Genomic DNA, 17,513 nt, shown 5'->3' on the forward strand with positions numbered 1-17,513 from the left:
TTTCTTTGTGAAATAGTTTTTATCTATTTATTGCTAATGAGATTTTCTCTTTTTTTTTTTCTTTTAATTTCAGTGTTGGTATACTGTATTTTTATGGGGAAATTTTCTTTTAATCTAAATTAAAAAAATAGTTATTTATGCTATTCCCTCATTTTTCATATCTGTAATATTTATGGTAATGTCTCATTTCTCATTTCCAGCATTGGCAATTATTCTTTCTCCCACCCTCCTAACCTCCCCCCCCCACTGCCCCATTCTCCATGAATTTATCAATTCTATTAGACTTTTAAATAAAGTATTTTGAACTGTTTTGATTCTCTTCAATGCACTTTTTCCTTCTGTGTAATTTTCTGCTTCTTCTTTTGTTATTTCCTTTCCCTTTCTTAAGCTCAGTTGCTTTTGTTTTTCTAACTCTTTAAATCACTTTCACTTAAGTTGCTCATTTTTATTGTTTTCTTTTGTAATCTATTTAATAATGTAAGTTTTCCTCTTAGTTTTGAATTAGCTGAATCCCACAAGTTTTGAAAAATCACATTTTTATCATTTACTTCAAAATTTTATCTGACTTCTTTATGATTTAATCTTTCTTAATCAGTGGGCTGTTCAGAAATACATTAATCAGTTCTCAAACATTTGAGGATTTTCTGATTACTTTTTATTGATTTTGTTTCTGATCTCTAGCTTAGATTTTTAGCTTCTATTGTTTTCAAAGAGCATGCTTGTATTATTCAATCTTGTGTAATTTGTTAGATTTGCTTTATGATCTTCATATGGTCAGTTCTCATGAAGGTTCCACATGTCATTGAAGAGAATGTGCATTCTGAATTTGTTGGAATACAGCTTTTTAAAATGTCAATTAGGTCAAGAGATTAAGTAAAGTTTGATAGTAGAGTGTTTAGATCTTCTATTTTCTAACTAATTTTTGCCTGCTTATTCTATTAGTTACTTAGAGCGATGTGTTAAATCTCCCAAAATGGTTGTGTTTGTCTATTTCTTCTTTTAATTTTGTCAGTTGTTTTTTTTGTTAATTTGATGACATCTAATTAGATGGATAAAGATTTAAAATATATGTATCTACTTGATGCTATCAATATAAAATATTGCTCTTTGTTTCTAGGAATAGTATCTTTCATTAAAGCCTACTTTCCTGTATCAAGGAAAATTTTCTTTACATAGGCAGAACTTGTTTTATTGTGCATTCACTTTATTGCACTTTAAGATACTGCATTTTTTGCAGATTGAAAATTTGTGACAACCCCACGTTCATCAAGTCTGTAGGTGCCCCATTTTTCCAACAGTTTGCTCACTTCTTATCTTTGCATCACAATTTGATAATTCTCACAGTATTTCAAACTTTTTATTACTGTATTTGTTATGGTGATCTGTGATCAGTGATCTTTGATATTACTACTGTGAGTTACTGAAGGCTCAGATGACGGTTAGCATGGTTTCACAAGAAAGTATTTTTTAATTAATGTGTGTACATTTTTTTAGACATAATGCTATTGCCCACTTAATAGTCTACAATATAGTGTAAAGATAACTTTTATATGCTCTGATAAACCAAAACATTTATGTGACTCACTTTGTTACAATATTTGTTTTATTGTGGCTGTCTGGAACTGAACCTGTGATATCTCTGTGGTTTGCCTATAATTGGGGTTCTCTGGTGGCTCAGACTGTAAAGAATCTGCCAATAATGCAAAAGACCGGGATTTGATCCTTGGGTCTGGAAGATCTCCTGGAGAAGGGAATGGCTACCTACTCCAGTATTCTTGCCTGCAGAATTCCATGGACAGAGGGGCCTGGCGGGCTACAGGCCATAGGGTTGAAAAGAGTTGGACATGACTGAGTGACTAAAACACACCCATTCCTATAGTTGGTGTTACATAGTATATCATTTTCTGCCTTTCTATTTTGAAGTTTTCTATATCATTATCTTTAAGGTATACCTCTTATAAGCAACATACACTTGGTATTGTCTTTCTTTGTTTTTATGAATCTGACAATCTGGTTTTTTAATTGAGATATTTAATGTAAACAAAAAATGTTTGGGTTTAACTTTAGCATCTTACTATTTGTTTCACTTTGATTTCTTTTTTCTCTACCTCCCATTTTCTTGAATTAATTAAGTATATTTATTATTCCATTTTCTCTTCTGTTAGCTTTCTAAAGATTTTTAGACTAATCTTGTAGGAGTTACCCAAATTGTAACATACATTCTTAATGTATTCAATTTCCAGTATAAACTAGTAGCTTTATCAATACTGAGACCTTAAATTTATATTAACTCCATTTACTGATCATGCAATTTTGGCTCTTGTTTTCATACATTTATCATGTATATCAAACTCTACAAGGTGTTATTCTTATTTTTTAAATATTTATTTTTATTTTTTTGGCTGCCCCAGGTCTTATGAATAGTTGTGGCATGTGAGATCTTTTAGCTGTGGCATGCAAACTCTTAACTGCAGCATGTGGGCTCTAGTTCACTGACCAGGAATTCAACCCAGGCCCCCCTGCATTGGGAGCACAGAGACTTAGCCCCTTGACTACTAGGGAAGCCCCCTGTACAAGGTATTATTATTACTCTTTTGTGAAGATGAGCTTCCTTTAGTCACCCACATTTTACTTTTCCTGTTCTTTCTTTCTTCTAACATCTGGGATCATTTTTGTTCTCTGTTAAGTCTGTTGCCAGTGGAATTGTATTTGGAATATGTATTCATTTTCCTTTAATTTTTAAAGGCTCTTTTCACTGGGTAAAGATATTGAACTAGGCATTCTGAAGCACTTTGAAAATATTCCATTGTCTTTTGGTCTCCATAATTTATGTTGGCGAGTAAGTCAGTCCTATTATTGGTCATTTGAAGGTAATAATGCCTGTTTTTTCTAGCTGCTTTATAGATTTTTCTTTTGTATTGGTTTTCAATGATTTAGCTATGATGGGACTAAACATGCTTTTTTATGTATATATTTTATTTGGCACTTGTTGTGCATCATGTCCATAGCTTGATACATTTTCACTGATTTAAGAAAATTCTTAGATATGATGCTTTCATAGATTGTTTCAGACTAATTTTTTTCCTTTCTTTGGGGCCCAGTTACATATATGCTCAACTTCTCTGTCATGCTTTATATGTCTCCTATGTTTTGCTTTTGTTTTTATTGTTCTTCTTTCTATCCTAGATTCTATCCAGTCTTCTATCTGGATATATTCTGCCTGCCCAATTAATTTTCTAATCTTTTTTGGCTGTGATTTATTAAATTTTAAAACCATCTATTGAGTTCTAAACTTCAGGTATTATATGTTTAAATTCTAGAATCTCTACAATATTGTAATTAGCCTCCAACTAATAAAAATAAATGAAAAAAATTCTAGAATCTCTATATGATTCATAAAAAGATACATTTTCTCAGTTGACATTTTACATTTTATCCTTGATTGTCTTAAACATAGTTATACTACAGTTTTTACCTGATACATACAATTTTTTAATCTACTGTGGATCTGTTTCTGTTGTCTTTTTTGTTTTCATTTCCTTCCATTTGATCTTTTCTCCTGGTATGCCTGGTAATTTTTTATGTCATGCCAGGTATTCAATATAGAAAAAATGTAGAGAAAATTTGAGCCCTAGATTCTGTAAACGTCTTACGGGAAGATTTACCTTTGCTTCTCACAGGCAGTTAAGCAGGGGCAAATAATTTTAGGCAAAATAGGATTTGTAGTTTTAAAGTTAGTTTTTTGTTCTTTTATTCCTGTTTGGGTTAGTCATTAATTACTTCTAGGTTACAGCTCTTTTGATGTCCCATCTGTAATCCTAGGTTTACTAGGATCTATCTTGGTGTGTCTTTTTTTTTTTTTTTATTAGTTGGAGGCTAATTACTTTACAATATTGTAGTGGGTTTTGTCATACATTGACATGAATCAGCCATGGATTTACATGTGTTCCCCATCCCGATCCCCCCTCCCACCTCCCTCTCCACCCGAACCCTCTGGGTCTTCCCAGTGCACCAGGTCCGAGCACTTGTCTCATGCATCCAACCTGGGCTGGTGATCTGTTTCACTTTAGATAGTATACATGTTTCGATGCTGTTCTCTTGAAACATCCCACCCTTGCCTTCTCCCACAGAGTCCAGAAGTCTGTTCTATACATCTGAGTCTCTTTTTCTGTTTTGCATATAGGGTTATCGTTACCATCTCTCTAAATTCCATATATATGTGTTAGTGTACTGTAATGGTCTTTATCTTTCTGGCTTACTTCACTCTGTATAATGGGCTCCAGTTTCATCCATCTCATTAGAACTGATTCAAATGAATTCTTTTTAATGGCTGAGTAATATTCTATGGTGTATATGTACCACAGCTTCCTCATCCATTCGTCTGCTGATGGGCATCTAGGTTGCTTCCATGTCCTGGCTATGATAAACAGTGCTGCGATGAACATTGGGGTGCACGTGTCTCTTTCAGATCTGGTTTCCTCGGTGTGTATGCCCAGAAGTGGGATTGCTGGGTCATATGGCAGTTCTATTTCCAGTTTTTTAAGAAATCTCCACACTGTTTTCCATAGCGGCTGTACTAGTTTGCATTCCCACCAACAGTGTAAAGAAGGTTCCCTTTTCTCCACACCCTCTCTAGCATTTATTGCTTGTAGACTTTTGGATAGCAGCCATCCTGACTGGCGTGTAATGGTACCTCATTGTGGTTTTGATTTGCATTTCTCTGATAATGAGTGATGTTGAGCATCTTTTCATGTGTTTTTTAGCCATCTGTATGTCTTCCTTGGAGAAATGTCTGTTTAGTTCTTTGGCCCATTTTTTGATTGGGTCATTAATTTTCTGGAGTTGAGCTGGAGGAGTGCTTGTATATTTTTGAGATTAATCCTTTGTCTGTTGCTTCGTTTGCTATTATTTTCTCCCAATCTGAGGGCTGTCTTTTCACCCTGCTTATAGTTTCCTTTATCTTGGTGTGTCTTAAACACTGACTTGTGTCTTCCAAAGTCTTTGAGGCTTCCAAAACTCTGCTCAGTGCTGCCTACAAATCAGTAGATGCCTTAAAGGGAAAAGAAGAGGTGAATGTCAAGTTCATGTTCTCTGTTGATCATCCTTCATCAAGCTGTTGCTGTGTTGATAGGTCTCCAATGCTATCAAGCAGGTTTGTAAATATATATTTCAATCAGCTTTTATACTTGTTTCATGTGAGCAGGGAGAGCTGTGCTTATAATGGCTGGCCTATATCATAGTTAGAGAAGAGTGGCAAAGTTCATACACTTAATCACTACTGTATGTAGCTTTGTAAACAGAAAATTCAAGATAAGACTCACTTGTCCAAGAATTTATGAATTACTTTGGAGAAAAACTCATAGAACTCTTTTCTAAAAGAATATTATAATGTGTTTATGTACTAAACTAAGTTAAAAGGATCTAGAAACTCTTTGAGGCTATGGACTATGCTGAATTGCTTTTTATGTCTTCAGTAAATGCTTAGTAAATTTGTTGAGGTGAATGGGCATAAAAACACATATTCTAGGAGTTTGGGATAGAATAAAAGGGTGTGTCAGCTACTTTATGCAGGTAGCATCAGTCATAATGGATTTCTTGTTAGATGTATAATATTTGGTAGGTCGAGGGGGAAAGAAACTAAGTTAAGTTCAAGGAGAATACATATGCCAAGTCTGAAGATGAAGTTGGCAGGCTTAGGAGACAATGAGGTCACCAGTCTATCTGTAACAAAGGATTTGTTTTAGGGAGTAAGTACTGGATATATAGAGTGGATGCATGTGATGAGAAATGTGGGCATACCACATTGTGGGATGTTGATTTTCTTCTATGGGCAAAAGTCTTTTCATAATATTTCCATGCAATGTTAATAGAAGCTAAGCCAGACCAAGAAATAAAGAAGATGTTGAGGTTTGGAAAACATTGATTTAAACAGATTTGTTTACTGCAAGATTTCTTTGAAACTTTAAAGTGTGCATGGTGAATTCCCAAAATTGTCTAAACTCAACAAATTTTTGTTTATAAAGGAACAGTGCTTCTGGGAACATGTTTTGGGAAATTGGGATATGTGGGCATTGAGGAAATACTTGCTGGAATATGACACTAGCATGAAAGGCTTGTGAAAGCTTGAGCTTTTATGGTATTGTTCACAGATTTCCCCCAAGAACAGTCTTTTTTCACTTTATATTAATTGAGTGAATTAATTGTTTTAGTGGATAAAGGAAGAATGAGATCAGAGTGAAGTCAGGTTTTTACCAAAATTAATCTGATAGAGTTGGACTATAAAGAAAGTGGAGTGCCAAAGAATTGACACTTTTGAACTGTGGTGTTGGAGAAGACTCTTGAGAGTCCCTTGGACTGCAAGGAGATCCAACCAGTCCATCCTAAAGGAAATCAGTCCTGACTATTTGTTGGAAGGACTGATGCTGAAGCTGAAACTCCAATCCCTTGGCCACCTGATTTGAAGAACTGAGTCATTGGAAAAGACCTTGATGCTGGGAAAGATTAAGGGTGGGAGGAGAAGGGGACGACAGAGGATGAGATGGTTGGTTGGCATCACTGACTCAATGGACATGAGTTTGGGTAAACTCCAGGAGTTGGTGATGGACAGGGAGGCCTGGCATGCTGCAGTCCATGGGGTTGCAAAGAGTTGGACACGACTGAGCGACTGAACTGACTGAACTGAAACTGACAGTGTGTGTCAAGATGTGTGTGTGTGTGTGTGTGTGTGTGTGTGTGTGTGTTTACCAGTTTTTTACCAAAATTAATCTGATAGTGTGGTATAGGATGGACTACAGGGGTAAGTAATTACCACTTACAGGGGTAAGTAATTACCATGAAATTAAAAGACACTTGCTTCTTGAAAGAAAAGCTATGACCAACCTAGACAGCATATTAAAAAGCAGAGACATTACTTTGCTGACAAAGTTCTGTCTAGTCAAAGCTATGGTTTTTCTAGTAGTCATGTATGGATGTGAAAGTCAGACCATAAAGAAAGCTGAGTGCCAAAAATTTGATGCTTTTGAACTGTGGTGTTGGAGAAGACTCTTGAGAGTCCCTTGGATGGCAAGGATATCAAATCAGTCCATCCTAAAGGAAATCAGTCCTGAGTATTCATTGGAAGGACTGATGCTGAAGCCTAAACTCCAATCCTTTGGCCACCTGATGCGAAGACCTGAGTCATTGGAAAAGACCTTGATGCTGGGAAAGATTGAAGGCAGGAGGAGAAGCAGATGACAGAGGACTTATGGTTGAATGACGTCACTGACTCGATGGACATGAGTTTGATTAAGCTCTGGGAGTTGGTGATGGACAGGGAAGCCTGGTGTGCTGCAGTCCATGGGGTCTCAAAGAGTCAGAAACGACTGAGTGACTGAACTGACTGACATGGGTAAGAGATTAGATGCTGAAAAACCAAAAGGAAGCTGTTAAAATTATCCAGACCTAAGAACCTTTTTCTTGGATGTGGTGACATCCTTGGAAGTGGAAACTAGAATGGATAACAGTGATATTTTGTAAAGAGAACTTACAAGATTTGGTGATAGATTATATGAAAGAGGAAGGAAGTTTTCAAGGTACTCTGAGAGTCTGGATGCCTCTGAGGCTGATGGAGTCACTATAGGGAAGAAGCAGTTTCTATACAGGACTGTTTTTTTCCTTCATGGAGCCTATGACTTGATGAAGAGGATCATAAAGTACTAATTCCATGAACTTTCACTTTGGGTTGGAGAATCTTCTTTCTTTCTTTTGTTTTAAATTTGGCTACACCATGAGGCATGTGAGGTCTTAGTTCCCCAACCAGGGATTGAACCCTGGGCCCTGGCAGTAAAAGTGCTGAATCCTAACCACTGGACTCCCAGAGAAATCCCTTGAGAACTTGCTGTGTAGAAAAGATCACAATTTTTACACAACAAAGCTAGGAATGGGAGAGAGTTTGAATGAAAAATACAGGAAAAAACTCTGATTAAAAAAAAAAAACACACTGTATTTGAGTGAATGCAAATATATTATGTAAAGTTTCTGACTTAGCCCACAGGCAACTTTTCTTCCAGCACATAATTCTTAGATAACTACCAATAAAATATGCTAATTAGAACATTTGAAATTTATGGTGACGATGATTAGGTAATTGCTTTGAGCTACTTCTTTTCCAAAAGAAACTGAAGTGTTCTAGGATTATCAACAAATGGACCTCTGATTTGGGGACTAAATATGCTGTGAGATTGTAAATGTAGGTTCTGTCTAGTCTAGGCATACTAAGAGTCAAAATATAAGTAAAACCAAACTGTCACTATCACCCTTTATGTCTGATAAAACCTTATGAGTCCCAGGGGAGGCGACTTCTCCAGTTGAGAAGAAAGAGATGGAATGGAAGCAGCACAGACTTCAGACTCATAGACTAGATTTAAATTCTGGGGGTGGGGGTGGGGGGATAATTGCTTTTCAGCTTTGAGTTTGTGTGTGCATGCTCTGTCCTTTAGTCGTGTCCAACTCTTTGCGACCCTATGGACCGTAGCCCGCCAGGCTCCTCTGTCCATGGGATTCTCAAGGCAAGAATACTGGAATGGATTGCCATGCCCTCCTCCAAGTGATCTTTCCGACCCAGGGATCGAACCGCCATTTCTTAAGTCTCCTGCATTTGACAGGCAGGTTCTTTACTGCTAGTGCCACCTGGGAAGCCCAGCTTTTAATCTATTTATGTAAAAGTAGAAATAGTCATTATCTTACAAAATACTAGTGAGGGTTTTATGACTAGCACCACAAGAATTAGATGTGTGTATACACTAATGAATGAACAGACTCTTACATAACCTTCTATCAAATAGACCTGCCCCTTTTCCATTTAAAAATCATATGTCCGTTAGTATTGCACCTAGAGATCTTGACGATTACTACATTTGTGATGATGACAATTAAGAGTGATGATAAAATTGATTTCATCATGATTAACAGAAAAATATTCAAAGATATTTTCAAAGAACTTCCACATAATGAATGATAGTTATAAGGGTCAAGTGTTGCTGGAGCTAGAAAAGAATTTTTGTCCTTGCCAGAAAAGTTGTAAATTGTTATTGTTGTTATTCAGCTGCAAGTCGTGTCCGACTCTGGGACCCTGTGGACTGCAGCACACCAGGCTTCCCTGTCCTTCACTGTCTCCTAGGGTTGGCTGAAACTCATGTTCATTGAGTCGGTGATGCCTTCCAACCATCTCATCCTCTGTCACCCTCTTCTCCTCCTGCCTTCAGTCTTTCCCAGCATCAGGGTCTTTCCCAGTGAGTCTGCTCTTCACATCAGGTGGCCAAAGTATTGGTGCTTCAGCTTCAGCATCAGTCCTTCCAATGCATATTCAGGGCTGAAATCCTTTAGGATTAACTGGTTAAAGTTGTAAAGACATGGGTAGTAATATTAAGAATAAAGATATTTTTCACTAATTGTAACTCAACATTTCCTTTCCATTACATCAGTGAGAAGAAGCTCATTACAGATGCCCTTAATAAAAATCAGTTTCTGAAGAGATTGGATCCTCAACAGATCAAAGACATGGTGGAATGCATGTATGGGAGAAACTACCAGCAAGGGAGTTACATTATTAAGCAAGGAGAACCAGGAAACCATATCTTTGTACTGGCAGGTGGGTTTCACAGATTTTTACAGTTATCATATAACAAATAATTGCCTTTTGTTTAATGATTTTTTGCACATATTTATAAAAATGCAAAATTGGTTGTTCTATTTGTAGAAAGCGTAACAGATTGAGTTCATGAAATAGTAATATTTGTTGGTCAAATCATCCTGATGTTAATAATTAGTATTTATAGAATGCTTTCTATATGTCCAGCATCCTACTGAGTATTTAATAGAGAGATCTCCTTTCAGCATACCCATGTGTTTACAACTTTAACCAGTTAATCCTGTATGGTGAGAGTGTGTTTAATTTTGTAAGCAACCACCAAACCGTTTCAAATTGGGTGTACCACTTTGCATTCCCAGCAGCAGTGTATGATAGTTCCCATTGCTCCACGTCCTCTCCAACACGTGGTGTTGTCAATGTTCTCAATTTTGGCCATTCTATTAGGGGTAGAGTCATATTTCACTGTTGTTTTAATTTGTTTTCCCCTGATAAATGTGATGTGGAGTATCTCTCCATAAGCTTATTTGCCATCTGTATGTCTTCTTTGGTGAGTATCTGTTAAAGTCTTTGGTCTGTGTTTTAACTGGGCTGTTTTCTTATTGAAGAATTTTACGAGTTCTTTGCATTAATGTATTTTGTAAAACAGTTTTTTATCAGATGTATCTTTTGCAAAAAAGATATTTTCTCTCGGTCTGTGGCTTGTCTTTTAATTCTCTTGCTATTATTTTTCTCAAGCATTTTTCTTAGTGACTTCATTTATTACTTCTTACTTATCACCACCATATGAAGTAAATGTTATTAATTTATCTCTGTTATTGTCAAGGATCCCATGCAGAGTGGGTACCTCTTTATGCTAATCAACTAATAGAGAGTGGGCTTCAGTCTGCATTCCTAACCACTTTAATCTAATGAGAATCGTACGATATCTCACCTGGACGCTTTGTGTACCTTCTGCTTGTTTTATTTTAATTTATGGAATCTCAGTGGATTTTGATTATTTGTGTTTTCTTACGTTCTACTGGATAGAGGGTCGACTAGAGGTGTTCCAAGGGGAGAAACTGCTGTCATCCATCCCTATGTGGACCACGTTTGGGGAGCTAGCCATTTTATACAACTGTACAAGAACTGCCTCTGTGAAAGGTAACAGAAGAAGAAATGCTGTAGTTTTCAATTGCTGCACAGTGTTAAAGACAATCAAAGTCACTGTTGCATCCTGAGTCTTTTTGTCTTCTGTTGTGCCCCTTATGCTTTTATTAATAGAAAGGCAGTGCTCATAAAAGGATTTATATTGAAGCACTTGTCTGAATGATTCAAGCTTAAAGAAACCTTTCCATTGGATACCTGTATTTAAAATATGAATATGGCTTTAAACATAATTGATTCTAGTATTTGCTTTAGTTACCAATGTCAACTTTTTACTATGTAGATATTTGTCTTGGCTCATCCAGAATGTTTGCTTTCTATTCTCCATGAGGTGATGACCCTATTATAAATCAGAACAAGTAATTATACCAATAAAATGTGTAAATATCAAAAAGGATATGAATTAATTAATGAGAGTTTTCCTGAGTGATTTCTGAGATTAGTTCAATTGCTTCTCTTTAGGGTTCTTGTTTTTATTGACTTTATTTATGGTCATATCATGTTTTCTGAATTAACTTAGATCTAGTGTTTCTCAGTGTTTGAGACTAGGTTATCTGTGTGAACATTGTTGCAGTATTTGATAAAAATGCAGATTCTAAGGCTCCACTCCAAACAATCTCTGGCAATGGGGCCCAGGGATCTTTAACAAGAGTGTCAAAATAATTCTAATTCACTCTAAAGTTTAGTAAACAAGAGATTTTGATTTGGTTTATTCTGTAGGCTCTCATCACTGCTATAAAAAAAAAAAACTCACTATCATAATTTCATATAGATTTTTTGGAGTGACTACTTTTACTGCTCTTCCTTTTTAGATTATATTCTTGCTTTTAATGTCTTTCCTATGAAAAGGCTGTCTCAAAAACTGTCTTGCATAATCTCTTTGAAAGTGATTTTATATATTTTATGTAAAAGTAACCATAGAGATTCTTAAAATATATTGGCTCTCGTTAGCAACGGTGTCTAAACAACATAAAAAGACATAAAAACAGACTCACAAGCAGAGACCTTTAGCTTTCAATTATCTGCTTGTGAATTCTTCACTTTCTGGAATAGATGCAGGCTGGCTGGCTTTCTTTTGTATCACAGCCCAAATCTAAAATACATCCCGATGATGCAGTGTGTAATTAAAAATTGCAAACTAATTTTAATATCATCCTAAGCAAACATAATTAGAATGTAAATCTTTTGCTGCTCACTTCCAAATCATGGTTCATTTCAAAGCCAAAAATGATTTTATAAAATTACCTACTCTTTACATCACTACTTCCTTCCATTTTGCATGTTTAAATAATGCGTTTTCCAAGAAAGATAATTTTATGACAGTACATGATAAATTTATCGATTAACATTTTGGAATGTTTTCTTAATGTAAGAGCTCAACAGTGTTTTGTTATTTTCTTGATTTTTCTAAAGCTATTACCAATGTTAAAACATGGGCACTAGATCGAGAGGTATTCCAGAATATAATGAGAAGGACAGCTCAAGCTAGAGATGAACAGTACAGAAACTTCCTCAGAAGGTAAGAGTAACGCATTGACGGCAGAAAGAGAAGGTAGTCTAGCAATACTGTGGGTATGTTGGTTTTATCAGAGTAATTATTTTACTATAGCTTTTTTTATTTAAGTGTTTTCCACATGATTAAGCCAAAGGAACACAAGTATTTTCTTGCAGTAAATGCCACTGTATATGAAAATTTGTGTTTCATTCCCATTAGCCTTTTCACTGATTTATTTCTCTTGCTAATTTTGCCCTTGTGTTGATGGAGTCATTTCATATAGTATAGAATAATGTCCAAAAAAATTCCTAAAATATTCATTTGGGTTGCTCAGTTGACTTTTAAAGATATCCTATAATTTGAAAGTCGATAACGAGGTAATAATGCTTTGTTTAAAATAATATTAAATTATTTTACTGTCCTTATTTGCTTTACCTGAGACATTTTCTCATTGGTATAGCCACACTATCTTCCTAATGACTATTATTTGTAGTAAATTAATTTGCCAAAAATGTTACTATGCTTGCCATCATGACATGGAGCCTTGAAACATATGCATTTTGTAAACTGTTCTGAACCCCCAACTACTTAGATGCATTATAGAGAAACAAGTACCTATAGCTAAAAAAAGTCAGCAACACATTAAAAACATTTTTTGGAAAATGTAAGTTTCTTATTTAAAATCTTTCTGTGTGTTTCGGGGGAGATTTGACAGTCTCTGAAGCTGCAATGTGTACTCTAACAATCCGTAACCTATGATAACTGATAATAAAATATCCTACAGTTTTCAAAAGTAAATTCTGAGTTCTTTTTAAGTATAAAGTTTATCTTGTATAACTATCCTGCAGAGTCAGTGATTTTAGGAGTGTGCAGTGCCTAGCCCATAGTGAGGACTCAGTGAATACGGAGTGGAGGCATTGTTAATCAGTAGAACATTGCAGGCATTGAGGTTTTTCATGTGGACTCTCTTTGATGTTCTTTCCCAGACACAATAATAACTCCTGGAAGAGAGCTGCAGTAATGACAAGCAGGTGCCTTACCTATATGCTAATCATCGCCTTAGCCATCAGGTTGTAGGGTCTACCTGAGTATTTGTGTTAGTTGCTCAGTTGTGTCTGACTCTTTGCCACTCCATGGACTGTAGCCCACCAGGCTCTTCTGTCCATGGAATTCTCCAAGCAAGAATACTGGAGTGGGTTGCCATTTCCTTCTCCAGGGGATCTTTGCGACCCAGAGATTGAACCTGGGTCTCCTGCATTGCAGGTAGATTCTTTACTGTCTGAGCCACAGGTTATCTCAAAATCCAGCAACTGAACACCACAGATCTGTATTTAAAACTAATGCAAGGACCAAACGAGGATATATAAATAACCAGTGTCTATGGGTTGCATCATATCTGAGATAAAACCTGAGCTGCTAGGCATTAGTGGTTCATTACCTTGAAATCTACTGTATTCTGCCTTAGTGGAAGGAACTCGGGAGAATTTACTAGTGCACGGTCCTTCCTTCCTTTTTACTTTCCTTTTTTCTTTTGTTATCTCATTCATACATTTTTTCAACCAATATGTATTCCAGGCCTAAACATGGTGAATTCAGTGGTGAACAAGATAAACCTTATCTGTGCCTTCATAGATGGGAGACAGACTAAAGATTTTTTTCTCATATTAATTTCCTTACCAACCCCCAAGGGTGATAAGCTCATAGGAGATATTTTTCACTAATATTATAGATCCCAGTTTGGACCAGAATTAGAACTTTCATAATTGGCATATGCTAATCAATTAAACCAAAGGAACAAAAAGTATTCCCTTGCAGTAAATGTCACTATACGGAAAAAAAGGTCCTGGTTAACCCTTTTACCTTTTCATCTGTAAGAAGACATATTAGAGAAATACATTTGTCTTTGCTTCATAATATACAACAAGCTCTTTTTCCATTTACATTTTCTTTCCCAGTGGCTCAGTGGTAAAGAATCCACCTGCAGTATAGGAGATGCGGTTTCAATCCCTGGGTTGGGAAGATTGCCTGGAGGAGGAAATGGCAACCCACTCCAGTATTCTTGCCTGAAAAATCCCATGGACTGAAGGAGCCTGGCAAGCTACAGTCCATAGTTTGCAAAGAGTCAGACCCTACTGAGTGACTGAGCATGTTATGAAATATTTGACATATATCAAATGATGCACAGTACATATGTAAGTTATAAGATATAATAACAGAATGAGTGCCATCAAGCTACTGCCCCATATAAGTAGACAGTTAGCAGTGCTGATGGGGTTCTCATATGCTCTCCTGTGGTCATGTTCTAGCCTTCCTTGGGGTATCTCCTCTCCTTGGATTAGTCTGTAATCTGAAGTTTGGTAATCATAACCTTGGTATTTCTTATTATTTTGCCTCTAGCTTGGTTTAGCTTACTTTTGAACTTTACAAAATTGGTATTATTTTTGCAAGTCAATTTTTTTTACTCAATACCTTTTATGAAGGTTCATCTACTTGGTATTCCTTATTATTTTGCCCATAGCTTGGTTTGGCCTAGTTTTGAATTTTACAAAATTGGCATTATTTTTGCAAGTCATTTTTTTGCTTAATTCCTTTTATTAAGTTTCATCTACTTGGTTACTGCAGTCATTTCTTCTATTGTAGAGTTCTGTCATCTGACTCAACCACAGTACATTCACTGCTCTACCACTGGGGGTGTTCCAGTGCTTGGCAATTACAAATGATTCAGATGCAAAAGTTCTTAGACACAGCTCCTGGCTACATGCCTCCTGAAGCACTGTGCAAGAATCAGTTTAGATATTGTAAAGTATTAGCCTCCAACTAATAAAAATAAATGAAAAAAAAAAAAAAAGAATCAGTTTAGAGCTCTCGTTTTGAAAATTAGACCCAATTGTGTATTTATGGAGGAGCATCATTTTTTTCCTTAGCGGTGTCAAATTTTAGATGGTAAGAAAAAAGTGTTTACTTCACAGAAATTCTATCAACAGTCCTGAGTGAAAATGGGTAAAGTAGAAATTTCTTTAAAAGTACAATTTAATCATATTGATTAGTTAATAATACTGAGTGGAATTTTTGTTTTTGTTTTTTCAAATAATTTCAGTGTTCTTTTCCTTCTGTTTATTATTATTATCTGTAAAAATTTTCTTATTACATGCCTGTGGCTACAATTAATTTTAAAAGGTTGTACAATATGACTAATAATCAAAGATCATTTCCATGCTAATTCCTATGTTCCCCCTGGATTCAGTCTTAACTTAATTACAGGATTTAGATGAAAATCTGATCCTCCTCTGGAAGTGGAGGACCTCATTCATGCTAATAAAAGAGATATTGAGATGTGGAACACATTTCTGGATGTGATTCACTTTGAAAGCCAACAATAAATGCAAACATTTTTTTTTCTCCAAACAAAATTTGGTGTCTTACAATTTTTACTTATTTGCCTAGGATAAATGTCTGCTCTTTTATGTGATCATATAATTTCAGTGTATTTGAAATATGTTTTTGAAATTTAGTTATTTATGTATGATATATACAGAGGTTTACTTTGGAAAAATTAAAATATTTTTAAATGCATATATAAATCTATGTAGAGATGTGTATTTGTAGTTTAATTCAGGAAGATAATTAAAGGTTTCATTTTAATTTTGAAGTGTATCCTTGCTGAAGAATTTACCTGAAGATAAACTAACCAAGATCATTGACTGCTTGGAAGTGGTAAGAAATTTTAAAGTAAAAAATATATATTTCATTAAGAGATTGTATAATCTTGTCATTATTAGCCCTGTAAATGAATAAAAAGGAAAAGATGGTGATCACTAGTCTACAGAAACCAGGAAACTTTTTCACAGTAGAAAAACTTTAGGCTAACTCACACTGAATTAAGGGCCTGGATTGGGATTCAGGGACTCTTATGAAATATATAAAAGAAAATTGGATTTGCATGTGTAAAGATTTACATATTTTAATCTTTTTTAGTATATTTTATAAAACTAATCTGCTTACTCAAGAGGCATTTCATTTTCACCAGTTAACATCACAGTCCTTTAGAGAGTATTCCTAGTATGAAGGAGTCAGTGATGCATAAGTAGGTAATAGAGTAGAGAAAGGATATTATTGGAACTTTCCTGACGAGCTTCTGAATCAAGCTACGAAATACTCCGTACTTGAAAGCTTTAGGCTATGAAAAGACATTTGAAAAAAAAAAAACCAAACAAACAAATCCTGCACTTAAGAAGCACTTTACCTATTTTAACATCTAGGGAAAAGAGGCATATTGGAACGTGTTCAAAAACTCATATTAGGGATCACACAGATGGTTGGTTCTAGTCCAAGCCTAGTCAAGTCTTTTCGTGAATAATGCTTTTCTGACATGTACTTTGGATTCTAATAATGTGCATTATATGAAAACCTCTTCAGAGATTAATATTCAAAGTAAATAACTTCTAACTTTTTTGGGGGGAGGGGGGTTAATTTCAGTGAAACTCAAATGGCTTTTAGGGAATTTAAAGGTAGTATGGAATAGGAAAGGAATCACATGTCAACTTTAAGCTTTTATAAAGCTGTTCTCAGTGGGAGACAGAAAAAAAAACCCCTCCAGACTGATTGTTGACAGATTCATGCCTCTGTCAATCACAATATACAACGTAAACTAATATCTGTTGAGAAGGGAGCACCAACCATTTCATCCTTAAGTGTAAGTGACACCAGTAATGTTTCCATTTACAATTCATGGAACCCATCCAGCCATTTATCAAGGACAGGCCATGGTGACACAGTGCTTGGCCTTGTGTCCCCAGAGCGCTCACATATGAAGTCATTTTCAAGAGGACTGCTTGCCTGCATCTCATGGGATTTTCTCAGTGTAACATAACCCAATCACAGATGTTACAAATTAATAATTCATCCTAATTTCTGAGTGTTTTTTTTTAAAGCTGGAGAGGCCATGTATTTTTTTTGTGAACCAAGGAAATCTGTTTTTAATATAATACTAATAGAGTAGATTCACCAGAGGGGAATTCCATGCTGACAGCAAATATTAAAATTTAGTATCATTAAAAATAAATGGTAAATTAGACATATTTATAGCAGCCACAGGCAATAGCTACAGAATATATAGGGGGTGAGCGGGGGGGTCTCCAACCTAGTATTAATTAACACACAGTTCGAGTTTGAAAGTCTCATCATTTAAAACACCCTAGAAAGGCTTTATTATATATTCGCCTTTGCAGACAGCAGCACAGTTTATAA

At 35.6% G+C, this 17,513-nt stretch overlaps 1 protein-coding gene across 1 annotated transcript in view; it reads left to right on the forward strand.

Annotated features, from left to right (window-relative positions):
- The window catches only part of PRKG2 (protein kinase cGMP-dependent 2), a 111,975-nt gene that overhangs the window by 30,274 nt on the left and 64,188 nt on the right, over positions 1–17,513 (forward strand). The window contains exons 3-6 of the mRNA XM_070458247.1: positions 9,462–9,628; positions 10,655–10,768; positions 12,185–12,290; positions 15,917–15,980. Of these exons, the coding sequence (XP_070314348.1) occupies positions 9,462–9,628; positions 10,655–10,768; positions 12,185–12,290; positions 15,917–15,980 (451 nt within the window). The remainder of the gene's footprint in view (positions 1–9,461; positions 9,629–10,654; positions 10,769–12,184; positions 12,291–15,916; positions 15,981–17,513) is intronic.

This window comes from Odocoileus virginianus, chromosome 29, assembly GCF_023699985.2.
Source record: "Odocoileus virginianus isolate 20LAN1187 ecotype Illinois chromosome 29, Ovbor_1.2, whole genome shotgun sequence".
Taxonomy (NCBI): Eukaryota; Metazoa; Chordata; class Mammalia; order Artiodactyla; family Cervidae; genus Odocoileus; species Odocoileus virginianus.